This window comes from Panthera pardus, unplaced genomic scaffold (genome assembly GCF_024362965.1).
Source record: "Panthera pardus isolate Hobbes unplaced genomic scaffold, ASM2436296v1 HiC_scaffold_21, whole genome shotgun sequence".
NCBI classification, from domain to species: Eukaryota; Metazoa; Chordata; class Mammalia; order Carnivora; family Felidae; genus Panthera; species Panthera pardus.
In genome coordinates this window covers 44,008,308-44,026,413 of record NW_026526777.1, presented here as the reverse complement: position 1 = coordinate 44,026,413, position 18,106 = coordinate 44,008,308, and the positions used below count along the sequence as shown (strand labels likewise).

Genomic DNA, 18,106 nt, shown 5'->3' with positions numbered 1-18,106 from the left:
GAATTAAAATAATTAGAACAATTGGCTGGGTAGCTGAAAATCCACTTGAAGTTTTCCTTAGACTTCTTGTAAAACAAAGTTGCTGTTGAGAGTCATTCATTTGAAAGAAAATGGGGGAAGATTATCGTTGGGTCAGCCTATAATGGCCCTACATTTCTTTGGCCAGATCAAGCTTTAGCCACCAATCTTTTTTTTTTTTTTTTTTTTTTTTTTTTTTTTTTTTTTTTTTTTAAGAGAATTTTTTTTAAGCAATTCAGAATTTGCTTCCAAAGCATAGGCTTACAGAAATAGGCAAGTGTTTGTTCACTTCTTCAAAGTTTACCTCAAAACAGACCTCTAATGCACTCGGAGGGTTCCTCAACCCCACTGAGGTTGGGCACAGCCCTAGTCACAGCGTCCACCGTCCTGACAAATCCCTTTGCAAACCCACCATGGCGTCCAGAGACATTCATCTCCTAGTGGTGGAGGCCCTGGTTCCTACCTTATCCTCTTCTGCTGTGATTTCACTGGCACCAGAGGACAGCCCTTCATGTTGGTCTATTATCTCAGGCCATTAAAATGAGCAGAAGGAAAACGTCCTTGAACAGCTCCTGTATATCATCATGAAGATTTTTTAAATGAATTATTCTCGCCAGTTAGGAGCCTTCTTAATTTCCCACTTCTTATAAAGGCAGCAAATGTAGAATCCTCAATTAAATAGAAAGTTCAGGAAAGAAGATGTTGGGGTTGGATATGGTTTCTGGCTAACTAAACCCCTGCTAACAGATTTTCCTGAAGTATGGCATTTCATTTTCCAGACTAAGGCATTCATGCCTTCATTTAACAAGTTAGATGCCCTCTCTGGCACACAAGCTAAAGCATGATTATTACAATCCTTCTTAAAGAAGAATCCTGTTCTTTCTTAACCATTATTTTTACTCTACACTATAGTTAACACAGACAATGCAAGCCAAAATTTTACTCACCCTTTGACCTCACTTGGAAATTTTGGATAGTTCTTTGTGTTTTAAATTTTTGTTTCCGTGAGATAATTGATATGAGCTTATATTCTTGTGGAATTGTTTTTGTTTTTGTTTTTTTTCAGTTAACCCAATTGTTGAAAAAAAAAAATCATTGAAATTAAGGGTTCCGATTTGGGTTTTCTGGGTACATGGTTTTCAATTTCTTTGCTTCATGAGGTGTACTTAAAAGAAGGCCCATTTGTAAAATGCACAGGACAACCACAAAGGGAAATACAGTAATCTGCGTAGAATAAATAAAATATCCCTTCTTAAAACACTGGCTTTACAGAAATTACTCAAGTACACTTCATCAACCCCAAGTATGTATGCTCATGTTCATTTGGGATTCAAACCCCTCCTTTCCTATCAGGGAGTCTCATCAAATGTCCTAGTCATGTGTCTGTGTGCAGGATGCAGAGGGCCAGGGCATCTATGAGTCACAATGGGTCATCCATGGCCTCGGGGCTGCCAGTGAACAAAGATTTCATTCAGTTTCATTTGAGAATAAAATTTTGGACAATTTACTGAGGTGGCTTCAACTGGGACAGGATTGAAAACGTGAGAAAAGTGTGACTACTGAACCAAAAACAGTCTTTGATAAAACACACCCTACTCAGCTACTCACTCCTGCGGCCACATCTAGATCTTGCCATTCCAGGTAACTGTGCCTCTCCCAGAACTTCAGTTTCAAGCATCCCCCCAGTTTCGAATCACCACCTCCAATCCGGGAAGCTCAGTGTGTCCAGTGCCCCGACTGTAATCACACCCCAGCCCCTGCAATCTGTCGAGCCTATCATCTCTGCACTTCTACTCCCTCTTGCCATCCTGGCACTTCTCACCCATTTAAAATGCTGTGGCCGATGGCCAACAGGCACATGAAAAGATGCTCAACGTCGCTCCTCATCAGGGAAATACAAATCAAAACCACACTCAGATATCACCTCACACCAATCAGAGTGGCCAAAATGAACAAATCAGGAGACTATAGATGCTGGAGAGGATGTGGAGAAACGGGAACCCTCTTGCACTGTTGGTGGGAATGCAAATTGGTGCAGCCGCTCTGGAAAGCAGTGTGGAGGTTCCTCAGAAAATTAAAAATAGACCTACCCTATGACCCAGCAGTAGCACTGCTAGGAATTTACCCAAGGGATACAGGAGTGCTGATGCATAGGGGCACTTGTACCCCAATGTTTATAGCAGCACTTTCTTTTTTTTTTTTTTTTTTTTTAATTTTTTTTTTTTTCAACGTTTTTTATTTATTTTTGGGACAGAGAGAGACAGAGCATGAACGGGGGAGGGTCAGAGAGAGAGGGAGACACAGAATCGGAAACAGGCTCCAGGCTCCGAGCCATCAACCCAGAGCCTGACGCGGGGCTCGAACTCACGGACCGCGAGATCGTGACCTGGCTGAAGTCGGACGCTTAACCGACTGCGCCACCCAGGCGCCCCAGCACTTTCAACAATAGCCAAATTACGGAAAGAGCCTAAATGTCCATCAACCGATGAATGGATAAAGAAGTTGTGGTTTATATACACAATGGAGTACTACATGGCAATGAGAAAGAATGAAATATGGCCTTTTGTAGCAGTGTGGATGAAACTGGAGAGTGTGATGCTAAGTGAAATAAGTCATACAGAGAAAGATGCCATATGTTTTCACTCTTATGTGGATCCTGAGAAACTTAAGACCGTGGGGGAGGGGAAGGAAAAAAAAAAGAAAAAGAGGTTAGAGTGGGAGAGAGCCAAAGCATAAGAGTCTCTTAAAAACTGAGAACAAACTGAGGGCTGATGGGGGGTGGGAGGGAGGGGAGGGTGGGTGATGTGTATTGAGGAGGGCACCTTTTGGGATGAGCACTGGGTGTTGTATGGAAACCAATTTGACAATAAATTTCATATATTGAGAAAAAAAAAGTGCTGTGGCCAAATTAAAAAATAATAATAACAAGTAAAATGCCATGGCCAGTCATTAGAATCCCTCCCTCAGAGTCCCATTAGAATCCCAGGCCTAACTTGCTGACATAGATCAAATTCATGCTCTTTAACCTCAAAGGGGTTCTGAGCAATCAGACTTCCATTTCCCTAGTCCATTTGTTGTCCTAATTCTCCTTGAAGTCTATTTCATTCTTTCCCCTTTCTTCAATCTTCTCTCACCTCCCTCATGTCACTCTCTGCCAATGATCTATTTCCTAAGACTCTGAGAAAATAGAAGCACCTGGAAGAGAACCTCTACCTTTACTGCCCTCCTTTCCACCTCCCCTGCTGTTACGTACCCCACAGCAGGAGGGCTCAGCCCTTGAGGCCCCACTCAGGGCCAGCACTCTACCCTCTGGAGGAGGATTCTTCACTCTCCTGCATCACTGTTTCTTCTGCCTTTTCTGGATTTTTCTCCTCTTAAAACACAAACCCCCCCTTGAACCCACGTTACACTTTAGCTTCTCCCCCGTTTTTCTGCTCCCTTTTAGAGTTGTCTCCCTCGTGGACGAGAGTTGACTTGCCCTCCCCAGTTTCTCACCTCCTGGTCCCTCTTGAAACTGCTGCAGTTAGATCTCACGACACCTCTCCCACCACTGCAATCAGGCCTTTGCCTCCACCACAGTACTGAAATTGCGTCTGGAAGCCTTTCAAGGACCTCGGTGTTGTAAAACGAAATGGCCAATTCTCTGCCTTCATCCTCTAGGATCTATCAGCATCATTGGTCAGAATTGATCATGCCTCTCTCCTTAAAAAAAATACTTTTCTTGGTTTCCAGAATATTGTGTGCATCTCTCTTACCTTGGAACATAGAAGTGCCCTCTTAATGGGGTGGGGGTGGGGGGGCGGTGGTAAGCCACCCAAGTCTCAGGCCTTGGAACTCATCTCTTTTCTGTCTATAGTCACTCCACTGGTTTTCTCAGCTAGCCTCGTGGCTTCAAGCATCATCTGCCGATGATTTCAAATTTCTATTTTTAGCTTGCTTGCACAGCTCCTCTGAAATCTTTAACATCATGTTCAGTTGCCCAATTGAAATCTCCATTTGGATGGGTAATTAACATCCCAGATGTAACACGAAGCCGAACTCCTCATATTCTGCCCCCCATACCTCTTCTGCCTCAGTCTTCCCCATAGAGAAAGGTCTGAAAATGAGTAAGAAATAAAAAATAAAACGGGTGGGATGTTCGGTCCAAGCACCTTAAAGTCATTCCCAACTCTCTTTCTCACAGCATATCTTGCTGCTCACTGTATCTTCAGATCATAATAGGCATTGGACCACTTCTCATCACCTCCACTGCAACCACCTTAATCCAAAGCCACTCGTCATTTGCATAGATTACTGATACCCTACCTCCTCTCCCTCCTCTTGCCTTTGCCCGCCTTTAGTTTAAGCACAACTGCCAGACTACACCTATTACAGTACGATTCAGATCTCACCATGCCTTATTACTAAAGCTCCCAGGCACTCCACCTCCTTCTGAGTCAAAGCCAAAGTCCTCGTAATGGCATCAAGGTCCTGCATCTGTGTCCCGCTCTACCTCCAACCCCTGTTACCTGACTGTCCTCCTCCTCGCTCACCCTCAGCCACATGGCTGCTTCCACTCGGGGCTTTTGTAGCCTCTGGTATCTCTACCTGGGATGTGCTTTCTTCAGATACCCTCGTGGTTAGGGCTTTACTAGGATGCTATCTTCTTTGTGGAGCTTTCTCGACCATCTTGTATAAAATTGCAAGCTCCACCCGACTCCTCAAGCCCTTTCTTTCCCCCTTCCCTGGTTTGTTTTTCTCCATAGAACTTTCTGCCCTACTAGACATTGGTAAAACTTAGAGGCAATATAATGTGGTGGTTGAGATGCAGGTAGTACTTAGTTCAAAACCTGGCTTCAGTTGCTTGTGACTTCAGCAGTTCGCCAAGGTAGAATCTCTCTATTTAGTTTTCTCATCTGTAAAATGAGAATAATAATAGCACCCACCTCATCAGGTAGGCATAATATTTATCAAGTTCTTAGAACCACATCTGAAGTATATTAAGTGCTACCCAATTAAATAATGTTTACAATTTCATTCATCTTTTGTTTATTTGGTCTCCCGAACTAGAGCATAGGTCCCACACGAGCAGGGGTTTTTGTCTGTTTTGTATACTGCTCTGTCCCCACCACCTTGGGCAGGGCCTCACACGGAGCTGGTTTTCTGTATACAGTTGTAGAATGACAGGTCACTAAAGTTTCTTAGACACCCAAGAGTCAGTAACCAAAACTTGTTTAAAATGTGTTTAATATGATCATGCCCATATGAATAAAAACCAGCATTCCTCTATCGCAGACGTTGATGTGGGCCTAGATAATCTGTGTGAATCAGTCACAGGTGGTGAGCCTCTCTCCTAGATTGCCCAAGAAAGTCACAGAACAGACCCTCGGTGTGCTGGGTGGGCATTTTAGTGCTAAATCAGCAATGATCAGAAATCACTTTCCTTTGATAAAAGTAACTAATTGAGGTGTTACAGCCCTAAACTGAAGCATCACTCCGTGTTTTCGGATCAGACCAGTCTTCAATGTGCCACTTAAGAGAGCACAAATCCATGGGTTGCTCTGGAGTCCCCGGTGAAATGGACCCCTTAAATAAAGGACACTAATTATTATTCTGCACCATCTCACAGGCCCCAGAAGTATAGGCTCAGAAGGGTAAACTTAAGAGTTCAGATCTTTGGGGCACCTGGCTAGCTGATTTCACTGTTCGCTGTTTGTCCAGGGAATGCGTACCTTGGGGCACTCTCTCTTCCTCTGGCAAGAGTCTGATTCTGCAGCCTCTGGGCACGTTCTGTAGAGCCTGGCACTCCCCTCAGAGCCGCACCCGCTGCCGTCATGCAGTGAGCACACCAAACGGGTTCTCCTGGCCAGACGGCGGCTGAGGTGTCTGCAGGGGAAGGGAAATCCAGTCATGCACACACCCAATGACACAGTGACATAAAGGAAGCAACTGCTCGGCCTTCTCCTGGCCTAAAATATAGTCCCAACTCAGAGGTGGCTTTGCCATGCGAAAGTAATGGCGCTCACGGGTCCCTTTCCAGCCCCATGCTTACTTTGCATCTGTGATCTTGTTTTTTTAAATTTTTTTTAATGTTTATTTTTGAGAGAGACAGAGCTTGAGCGGGGGAGGGGCAGAGAGAGAGGGAGACACAGAATCCGAAGCAGGCTCCAGGCTCTGAGCTGTCAGCACAGAGCCCGACGCCGGGCTCGAACCCACAGACCATGAGATGATGACCTGAGCCAAAGTTGGATGTCCAACTGACTGAGCCACCCGGCGCCCCTATCTTATATGTTTTTTTAAAAGAAGCCCCCAAACTGTACAAGCTTGCAGCCCTACAAAAACTTAGTTTACCTGATTATGCTAAATTCTGTATTTTTTTTACATATGGATCCACTGACTTGAGCACTTCTGTAAGGTTTTGACAGCCTCATTTATGGGAAAAATAGGCAAAGTTGAGAGACTTAGCTAAGGGCACACAGCTAACTTGCCCATGAATTGTGGCTGCTCAGTAGGGCCTGAGACTTAACTTGAGCTTCTGATGTTTGACACATATTTGTTGCTTATCCTAATTTCAAATGCGTCTCCCATATTAAATGAACTTGACTCTCTTTTATTTCCTACTTGTGGAGCCATTCAGAACAAGCTTGCCAAATTCATAGCATTAGATGATGATTATGAATCACTAAAAATCTAGTATATCCCATGATATTTTGGCCTGTTTACACCTAGTGGATAAAAATATATATTTTTTATTTTATTTTATTTTTATGTTTTAATTTATTTTTTTAATTTACATCTAAGTTAGCATATAGTGCAACAATGATTTCAGGAGTATGGATAAAAATATTTAGAAGATCTTGTGAAAAGTGGATAAATCATTTTGGAAATGAAAATACTTTAAAAAGTGTAAATAGGGGCGCCTAAGTGACTCAGTCGGTTGAGTGTCTAGTGACTCAGTCAGTTAAGCGTCTGGTGACCCAGGTCATGATCTCACAGTTCATGGGTTTGAGCCCCGTGTCAGGCACTGTGCTGACAGCTCAGAGCCTGGAGCCTGCTTCGGATTCTGGGTCCCCCTCTCTCTCTGCCCCTCTCCTGCTCATGCTCTGTCTCTCAAAAATAAACATTAAAAAATTTAAAAATAATAAAAAAATAAAAAATTTTAAATAGATTTAAATTTAAAAAAAATTTTTTTTAAGTTTACTTATTTATTTAGAGAGAGAGAGAGAGGGAGAGAGAGAGTCCCAAGCAGGCTCCACACTGTCAGTGGAGAGCCTGATGCAGAGCTCGAATTCACGCCCTGTGAGATAATGACCTGAACTGAAGTTGGACGCTTAACCGACTGAACCACCCAGGGGCCCCTTCACCTACTTTTTAGGAAGGCTTTTGTATTCCATAAGAGGAATGTTTTGATTAATTAACCAATTTGACATTTACATAATAGAGTTTCTTAGTATAAGTTTTAAGCACGGAAAAGAGTCAATATTGATTGTCTCTAACACTGTAATTAGCACAGACACATTCTGAACTTCTTTCTTCCCAATTCAAAGAGCCAACCTAGCAAGCATAGCTGAAAGTAAAAATGATGCCTGGTTGAGTCCAACACCCAGACTTAAAAGATATAATCATTGAAAACCAATACACAGCACTCTGTGACTCTCTAGCCAGCATCAGAATCCCTCGGAGGGAACTTGTTAAAGCCCAGATTACCCTCTCACACTTCTGCCCCTGAAATTGTGGATTCAGTAAATCTGGGTGGGGTCTGAGAATGTGCATTTCTAAGAAGTTACCAGGTGAGGCAGCCATTGCTGACCCCAGAACCTCACTTTGAGAATCATTCTAGGAGCTCTAGGAGCCGTTCTGAGTCCACAAACCTAGGTGAATATGAACTTCATCTTATTATATATTCAACCCTCATAAAACTCAGCACAAAAGCACAATAAAGCCTATGGTGGTTTTTTCCAGCTCTTCCTCAGAGTCTAATACACCAACAGACTACCAGTACTTTGGTAGTTACCTCTTTTGGTCTCAACATGGCACGATCTTTCTAGTTTGGGCTCTGATTAATGGCTAAGAACTTTTATACAGCCTCAATAAACTGAGTTTGAAATAATGAAATAATTTGCCATGTTATTGGTCCTTTGACAGCCAATAATAATCAACCAAAAAACTGAAACATGGAAACTGAGCATATAGAGCATAGGAGTCTTCCCTGTGATTAAAGACTACAGTGCTGGGGTTCTGGAATGTCTTCACACAGGGAGCAATGGATGGGAGAGAAACTCAACCACTCAATTGCACATCATTGAATTCTCTGTCCATGCATTTTTATATCTGGGTCAGTGTCCCCAAGCCTATTTCCCATACCATATTCTCCTCAACATAGCTAAAAGTTATACCTTTTCATACAAATATAATTTGTCCTTCCCAGACTTACCAAAAAGAACAGTCCTTGAGCATTCAATTATTTTAATGAAAAAAATCAATATATTATTAATATATAATGTTCCTATGTATCTGTTGACCAACATGCTTACATATTCCTATTTATAGAGATATGTCTTCCTTTATTTTTGTACTATTTTGTTTTTTGCTGCCTCCCCTACTTAAATTTCTCAAAGTAGGAATAATTGCCTTTGTCACAGTGTAAAACTCATGGGTACCAGTACCAGGGCGGCTGCAAGAGCAATGAGTACTCCAAAAATATTTGTCGATGATGCATAACACAGGCCCTCATCTGTGTGGAGAGAACAGGCCATGTGCCCTAAAGCCAAGTAGCCTAAAAAACAATTTGCTTGAAATTCAATGACATTTTTGAGAGTGTTTGCATCAATACGACCCATTTTTGTTGTTGTGCTTATTGTTGTCTTTGGCTATTGGCATGTGGAGAATTAATGAAACCTAACTTTGCTCCTTAGAGAAGTGGCTGGCTCCAGGACTATGGCAGAGAAAGTACGGGATGAGCCTGAAATGTCTTCATGTGCCAAAAATAAGACAATGTTCAAAGAATGTGGGAAATTATCAAAGGGTCACAGGGGGTCAGCTTTAAGGTACTCCCGTTGGCCAAATAAAGGACATTTAAGGATCAAAATAAATACCAAGAACAGCATATTGAACTCACTAAATAAAAGGGGAATCCATGACTCTAACATGAATGATATAAATACATATAAAAAGTGGAGGAGGAGAAAAATCTCTACCTCTTAGTATAACGAAAGTCTCCATTTGGCAGCCATCATCAATGGATACTAAAACTAGTTTGTAAAAGTGTTACGGAGTAATAGGGTATTTATATGGTCACGAAGTATGTCCTCATAATATACTTATTAATGACAAGGGGTAACAGAATAACTTTACAATGTAGAGATCTGGGAGGAATCACCCCAATCTACTGTCAAAGTTAACATTGCCAGTAATGACTTTGATAACGTATTGAAGAGAATTCAACATCATTTCTATGATCTCCCTGTCAAAGTGCATAACCTGAATCCAATCAAGAGAAAACATCAAACAAACCAAATTGAAGAGCATGCTACAAAAGAACTATCTGGATTTTTTTTTTTTTTTTTTTTTTTAGTGTCAACATCAGAAAATACAAAGGAAATTCAGGAACTGCTCCAAAGTAAAGGAAATAGAAGAGACATGACAAGTGAACACATGCTTTCAGATTTTTTTTCTTTAAAAATATTTTTTAAATGTTTATTTTTGAGACAGAGGCAGAGCATGAGTGGGGAAGGGCCAAAGAGAGGGAGACACAGAATCCAAAGCAGGCTCCAGGCTCTGAGCTGTCTCAAACCCACAAACTGCAAGATCATGACCTGAGAGCCAAAGTCGGACACTTAACCGACTGAGCCACCCAGGAGCCCCAGATTTTCTTTTTTCATAAAACGTGTTCTTGGGACAAATGGTGTATTAGTTTCCTATGGCTGCACAACAAATTATCTCAGATTTAGTGGCTGAAAACAGCACAACTTTATCACCTTCTATTTCTGTAGGTTAGAAGTCTGACAGGGATCTTCCTGGGTTAAACTCAAAGTGTCGGCAGGGCTGTGCTCCCTTCTGGAGGCCCTAGGGGAGAGTCTATTGCTTGCCTTTTCCAGTGTTTAGAGGCTGCCCACATTCCTTAGCTCCTGCCCCTGCCTCCATCTTAAGCCTGAAATGATAGGTTGAGTCCTTATCCCTTTGCATCATTCTGACCTCCTTTTCTGCCTCCCTCCTCCAATTATAAGAATCCTTATGATTATATTGCCCTGCCCAGATAACCCAGGATAATCTATTCCAAGATTGGCTGATTCATGACCTTAATGACATCAGAAACCTTAATTCCCTCTGTGGTGCAACCTCACACATTCACAGGCTCTAGGGATTAGGATGTGGACATCTTTGGGGGCCATTTATCTGCCCGCTGCAAATGGTGCAATCTGAATAATGGCTGTAAATAAGATAATAATGTTGTGTCGATGGTAATTTCCTGAATTTGACAATTGTGCTGTAGTTATGTAAGAAATTTCCCTTTAGGAAATATACATTGAAGTATTTACGGGTAAAAAGGCATCATGTCTGCAACTTAAAATAGTTGTCTCTATAGTTGTCTGCAAGAGTGAGAGCAGAGAAAAAGCAAATGTAGTAAAATATTAACATTTGAGAAATCTGAGTAAAGACTATTGAAGAACTTTTTGGCTATTCTTGCAATTTTTCTGTAAGTCTGAAATGGCATAACAAAAAATTTTAAATGTGATCTTTATAAATCTTCTATTTCTAATATACTTTGTGGCATATTGTTATGAAAGAATGTTCATTCTGAAGGATCTTTAAAAATCTCTTTTGAAGCTTTCAGGACATTTTAACAAGTTGTTTAATGACATTGCTTGCAGTTAATTATGATTAACGTTATACACTGGGCAGTCTTGATTGTATTATGAAAATAAAATCAACTATCCACACACCTATTGCCCCATAGCTTGGGTATCAAAGCTGAGTATTCTCATTTTGTTTTAAAATTCAGAATTAAAAAAAAAAATTTAATGTTTATTTTTGAGAGAGAGAGAGCAAGAGTGAGAGTGAGGGAGGGAGACAGAATCTGAACCAGGCTCCAGGCTCTGGACTGTCAGCACAGACCCCGACGTGGGGCTCAAACTCAGGAACCATGAGATCATGACCTGAGCTGAGGTCAGATGCTTAACTGAATAAGCCACCCAGGAGCCTCCAGTATTTCTTTAAAAATGGGGTCTTGAAGAAGAAGGTGTTTAAAGGCAGGCAAAAGACTATAGTTAAGTCTTCCACCAATATTAACTTCTTAGTTTTGAGAAATGTACCATGGCTTTATCAGATGTTAACATTAGAGGAAGCTAGGTGAAGGTAATGTTGGTGAGCCAGCTTTATGTTCCTATCCCTGACTCTTTCTTAAAAGGAAAACAGATCAAAATCATGAGAGAATAAAGCACCATGCTAAAATAGTGCTTAAGGTGATGGAGCAGCAAACCACGGTTGCGTTTCCTCATTGGTCAAATGAAGACCCTCATCAAATCAGAGGCAAATCAAAGAAAACGTTATGAAAGTACCTTTTAAAAGATCAATATACAATGCAAGATAACTTGAGAGTGTTAGTCCTTCCCCAGTCTTTCAGAAATGTAAGCGGAGGGGGGAGCCTGTCTGAAATCTATGTGGCAAAACTCATCTCTCTGACTAGGTCTGAGCCTCTGTATCAGCCCGACCGAGACAGCACAGATAGCAGACTGTCTGAGCCAAGAGTGGTGAGCAAGTTGTAACACAAATGTCTCTGACCGCACTAAACATGTAATCACTGAAATCATGTAATCACTGAAATCATAGCCGTTTCTCCCGAGCCTTTATCTCGGACGCTGGCTCAGCAACCCAGGAAGGTGTAATCCGCACTAGGACAGCACATCTTCCCCAGACATTTCTGCTCATGGCTGGACTTCAGCTTACTCTGCACTAACCTCAACTTAGAAACCATGCTCAGGAAGAAAGAAATGCCCATGCAAGGAACGGCTGGGATCAACTGACAGAGAAGAGTAGGAAAATTGGATTCTACATCCTAGAAGGCCAACACAGAATATTCAAAAAGGAGTTGCATTAGAAATTCTTAACACTGGTTGCTATGGCACAATTTGATGACTGCATTTGGTTACTGAAAGAACAAAGGATCTCAGTACAAGGGCGGACACCATGGGCTCAAAAGCATCAGTCTGAAGTTCAAGTAGAGTTTTCTGTTACTAGCCATGGTGAAAAAGAACTATGGGAGGATGGAGAGGTGTCCTTGAAGGTATGACCAGCCACGTTTCCTGGAGAATCACTTAACTTGGACATACTCATGGGAACAATGCTGTATCAAAGGGTTACATTCTTGATCGAGGGCCTGATGCTCAACTTTTTATAGAAATAAATACTATACTGAATTAATCATAAGCAGTATCTGCATGGCCTAGATCACCAGTCTTTCGAAGGTACATATGCAAACAGGATGAAACACAAACCAAGCTGTTGAAGTTTACCAGGCCCATTCCCAGGAGTTCAAGAAGAAAAGGAATTCATGTTACAACGTGGACCTGAAGCCAGAGATATGTACAAAAGGGGCTGTGGGTAAACTGGCAGATGCACACCCACAGTGTTGGGAACGGCTGGAGTGAGGCTGGGATGCAGAGCAACGGGCCTTGTAGACTGAGCCACACCAGCTGTGTGTGCCGGGCATTCCACCGCTTGGTGAAAGCGGTTTTGCTTCTATTCCTGCAAATCCCTCCCTAGATGGGGGTATCGAGGGAGCAGAATGACGCTGGCAGGAGGGCACAGCGGGCACTAACAAGTACCCATAAACCTCCCTCTCTGCTCAAGTAACAGAAATGGGAGAATAGGCAAACGAGAGAGGCTGGTTTTACTTTTAGACCATTTTGACAACCCAGTGACAACTGCTGGATGCCTCCTGGCCCTGAGGATGTGGACATGAACACACAGATCCAGATTTGGGGGAGTATGAGGGAGGTTGGGGGAAAAGGTGGGGGAGAGGCACCTGCCCAACAAACAGGTGTCCAAGGGCCGTGTTAGAAGCCAGTACAAGGCTAGGCTGGGAGGGATGGTGGACACAGGGAAGAACTGGCCAATTTCAACAGAGGAGGTGACCCCTTGACCTCAGGCTTTCCTGGGATGGAGCGGGGAAAGAAAGAACATGGGTGGGAGGAGAGTTAAAGAAATGACATGGAGGTGTTAGAAGAACACCTGAAATGATGAGGTTTCTCTTATTTGAATTCCCAACCAGGAACTTCTTAGCTTTTTATTTGACTTCTGCTAAATATTTCCCTTTCTTAAGCATATAATTAATTTCTATTTAGAATAGCATTTGTGTAGAACAGATAGAATCATTCGGGGGACTCGGTACAAATATAAGGCAGGCACGCTGGTTGTTGACTTCTGAACCGCTGGAGCCTCTGATAGATTTACTAGGAAGTTTGTTTTTCACTCCAGTGATTAATACTTCATTAAAACCTGCTTAGTGTGAACAGGCAAAATTACCTGCTATGTCCAATTGTCTTATTTCTATTCCATGAACTATGGACCTAGAGATATTTGATCTTTCCTTGGGATGGGTCCTCCCTCGCCCTACGAAGCAGGTACCATCTGCCTTTCTACTTCATGGCTTTCCTGGGTGCTAGAGGTATTGAGACTCTCCATGTGGAGCTTACTGAAGTGAGCTGGGGAATTCAGATTTATCAGGGTTCAAGAATGCTTATTTAAGGAGTACACCTTTGGGGATATTTTGAATCAGATTATGTGGATACCAACTTTGGAGAAACCCCTGGCCCTGAACTAACAAAAGGAATGAGAAGAATTTTTAAATCCCATTCATCACTCTGACACAGTAGCTACAAAGATGTATTTGCATTTGAATCGGCCCCTACAATCAGGGGTTAAGAGCAGGGGATGTGAGAAACCTAGGAACTGGTGCCCTCTAAAGCTCTCTCTGAGCAAGTCCAACTGAGAACAGAGTTCAGGTTCTTCATAGGTATCACAGCTACAAGGATGTATGACTGGGAAGGTGCCATGTTGTCCACAAGGACTCAGGGCCACAAACGAGCACAGAAGAGCAAACTGAAGCCTTCCTGCTGTGTCCGTAGTTCTCCAACTCTTCTCCCGGCCTTGGGTTACTCCGTTGGTCAACCCTCCAGAAGGAGTGAGGTACAAGGAGCTACTTCTGGCCTGCCGGTTCAGCACATTACTTTCTTTTTCTCTTCATTCCATTATGTTTGAGAGTGTTTTCCATCATCTGAAGAACCCCCTTTAGCTGAAGTTATATGCATATTTAAAGGGAGAAAGACAACTTGTTACATACAGCTGCTAACTTAAGACACCCAAATAATTTTAAGAGTCTCGGGGGGGGGGGGGTCTGGTAAATTGCAGCCCACAGGCCCATGACTGTTTTTGGACTCCAGCCGTACTCATTTACACACTGTTCAGGGCCACTTCCCTGCTACAATAGCACGGTAGTTGTAATAGACACTGTATGGCTCACAAAGCCTATAGTATTTATACAGTTTAGCTCTTTAGAGAAAAAGTTTGCCTACTTCTGGACCACACCAAAGTATCCCTGAGAAGGGTAAATATAAATATATATGTGTATGTGTCTATGTACTTACATATGTTATCTGGACACAGAACATATGCACAGATACATATACACCCACACGTACATCACACACATTATACAGGTACATCTATACACATGTACATACATTATACAGATATGTACACACAGATACATTATACAGATACACACGTACATACGCACACATAGATATATTATACAGATACATATACACACACGTATATACACACATGTATATACACACATATTGGATTGTTCTCAAGAAAATAAGTCACCCCAATAAGATATTATGGGCAGCTTTCTCTTCAACCTTTTAAAACATCCTGTGTCCCCAGTACCACACTCAGGCCACACCAAATATAATGGGTTACAAATATTCAGATTTTATTATAAATAAAATACTGGTTTGTTTTTTTTTTTTTAACATAAAAAAAACGCCAAGTGTTGCATTTTATTCACCACCCTGGAGAGCAAGACTGTAGAGATTAAGGCAAACAGCTAAAGTGAAGGCACATATAAAAGGGCCACAGTTGGAATTAGAAGGAACAATTCCAGGGAACAGCTGTGTCCCCTGACACCCAGCATTCCGCAGCAGCCACCCTGTCGATTTTATGATGTAAAATACAGATAACTGGAACTATACAATAAAATCATGTATACCGCAGGAGTGTAATGAAGGTATTGCCTTATAAAGAGCTTTTATTTTAAAAATAAAATTCTGTTTAAAAATATACTACACAGATGGAGGAGGAAAGCAACAAAACAAAATGAAGAAAAAAACAAAAACCCAATTTTCACTGTGGCCTAAGACTTACTGGTGTGTGAGGCTGACCCATGGGCCAGAGGGAAACTATCTTGGCAGTCTATCTACAGTCATTGTCCTGTAACCTTGAACAAAATGTCTCTGTTAGGATGTGGCCACTTAATAAGAGGAGCTGGCTAGGGAACACTGATGTGAAAACTTGGCAAGAAAGACCCACGCCTCGGGCCACAGTAGGAGAGGCCGGGGAGAAGCAGCAGAGGGAAAGCGAGGGGTATGCCAAGTCGAAACGCTTGTAGTCAACTCCGGTATGCACGGAGGCGGAAAGGGGAGAACGGACTGGCATGACTGCTCCCATCCTACCTGTCCGTGCACACTGTCCCTGATGCCCTACGAGCACTCAGTGATCGTGCACTCCCTTATCAAAATGACCCATCTGGTTCAAAGTGTCAGGGCATTTCTAGCTCGTTCCTGGCTTGACCCACATCGATGCTGAAGATACCAATGGGCAAAATGTCCTAATCCCACCATGTTCTGTCAACCTGACATACCTGCCCTGGAGCGGGCATTAGGAACGACAGCATGCCGCAGTTTAAGGTCACAGGATTGCAGTGGAAGAGGGTGTGAGGTACCTCTTTCGAGCGGCTGCGTGTGGGAAGAAAGCAGGTCAATATCGACATTAGGAAATGAAGATGCTGCAAACACAAGGCGAGGAGCAGAGCCACAGGGAACAAACGCAACGCAAAGAATTACAGGTGGCAGGGCAGGAGGTATCCAGACACGTTGTGCCAGTGAGGAGGAAAAATGGAGGGAAGAAGTGAACAGACAGTGCCATTCTAGGAATAGGACCAAGTATATTTACATAAATTCCTTACTCTATAATCATGATAAACGAAAAAAACACATTCACACAAAAATATAAATTTGAAATAATTAATAGCACCAGTGTGTCAGATAATAGTTTCTTTCCCCCCGCTACGCAAAGTACAAAGTTGCATAGTGTTAAAGGCTATATATGAATCTCAAAGGTGGGCTGGTAGGAGGGAGGGGTTGTGTGGCAGGGAATCGTCACACTGTGATCTTGCAAGAAAACCACAGAGCTGAGGATCAAAAGTTGAGAAGCCAACGAGGCAACTCCACCGATGGGTCTCCCCTCCACACTTGGAGGGAAGGTTTAGAGTGGGTTTAAATCACAAAGTGCAGGAGCTAGATGGTGTTGGCAGCTGTGTGAAATACTGAGTGCAAGTATTTGCCACCAGGATTTGGCAAACTGTTTAGAGAGATTCTAGAAGTTGGGAACGTCAGAAGCTAATTGAGGATAAGGGTCAAAGGCGTCATCTCTCCCCAGTGGAAGAAAAACGGGTATGTGGGATCCTGACAATACAGGCTGCATCTAAGTTTCATCCCTTTGCTAGGAAAGACTAGGATGAGGAGGCTTGTTCTGTGTGTGTCTGTCAAGATCTCAGGGACCAACTTCTCTACCGGATTAACAGCACTAGTTCCAAGACTAATGTACTAAAAAAAGCTCTAAAAATTGGTTTGATTTTGAAAAAGACTTTAGTGGTTATCATATCCCTATTACTTCTGTATAAATTCCATTTATAGGAATATCAGAAGATGTCTATGGTGAGTGCAAGCTGCCCATCCAGATTTATCAGCTGCCCAAAGAGCTGAAAAAAGTTTATCTTCCTAGTCAAATTATTAACATACAAGAAAATGTTCAGCCTACTTCTGCAGCCTCATTCTCCTGGAGACTGTCATAAATAATTGCATCCTTACCCGTGGATGGCTCAGTGTCCTATACTCAAAATAGCTAAAACAACTGATGATGGCTCTTGACATTCTAAATGACCAATACCTTTGGCACAGGATGTTTATTTCCTTTTGCTTAAAAGAAGGAGGGGTAGTAGATGTAGGTGCATTTTCTTTATCGATAGACTGGATATACTGGCCATCACAATGCTACTAGTGGTAGCCAAACTTTTCCTTCATAGAAACAAGAGTACTGAGACTGAGGAGTTCTGTTGGTATCAGTGAGAAGGGGAGGGCTACTTGCTCAGCCCTGGCGGACAATGGTTCCCACGAAGCGTTTACGCCGCCGTACGATACCGTAAGGTGCCACGTCCTCACGCAACTTGGAAGGGAAAGTGTGGGTAAGGGAGTGCCTTCCGTGGAAGAGAGACTATCAGATAAAACCCTTTGTTCCCGATTCATAATATCTGACTTGTTTCTTTTTAAGCTTTGTGAATTTTCCTGGTTCGAAAGGACAGTGGTGGAGAGCAGCAGAGAAGTGGGGGTCTGAAAAATGTCATCTTTGTGTTAAGGCACTCTGTGGCCTCACAACGGCTCCCTGGTCGGGGGGTGCTGCCTTCCGGCCCTACGCGATGACGCTAGGGCTTTTCAATGGACGGGGTGTTGAAGCAGCCAGACGGTAGGGTCTTCTTGATGTCTTCCAGGTTGCGAATGTCCTTCATGATCTCCTCGATATCTCTGTTATAGTCCATGATGGCAGCCTCCTGCTTCCTCGCTTCATTCTCCAGGTCAGACACTTTCCTGTCTAGATCGCTGACTTTCATCTCATCTTTGGCTTTGTTCAGGGTACCTTCAATCTCATTCAGCTTGTTCAGGTCCACTGTGTCCAGCTGCCCTGTAGAGTCGGAAAGGACACAGAAGGAAACAGATGCATTCAGTAAGAGTTATCACATTACTCCACAAGTAACTCCACTCACCTCTTC

At 42.7% G+C, this 18,106-nt stretch overlaps 1 protein-coding gene across 1 annotated transcript in view; it reads right to left on the bottom strand.

Annotated features, from left to right (window-relative positions):
• Positions 1 to 14,971: 14,971 nt before the first annotated feature.
• Positions 14,972 to 18,106, bottom strand: part of LAMC1 (laminin subunit gamma 1) — a 127,949-nt gene continuing 124,814 nt past the window's right edge. The window contains exon 28 of the mRNA XM_019427433.2: positions 14,972 to 18,018. Within this exon, the coding sequence (XP_019282978.2) occupies positions 17,762 to 18,018 (257 nt within the window). The 3' untranslated portion in view covers positions 14,972 to 17,761. The remainder of the gene's footprint in view (positions 18,019 to 18,106) is intronic.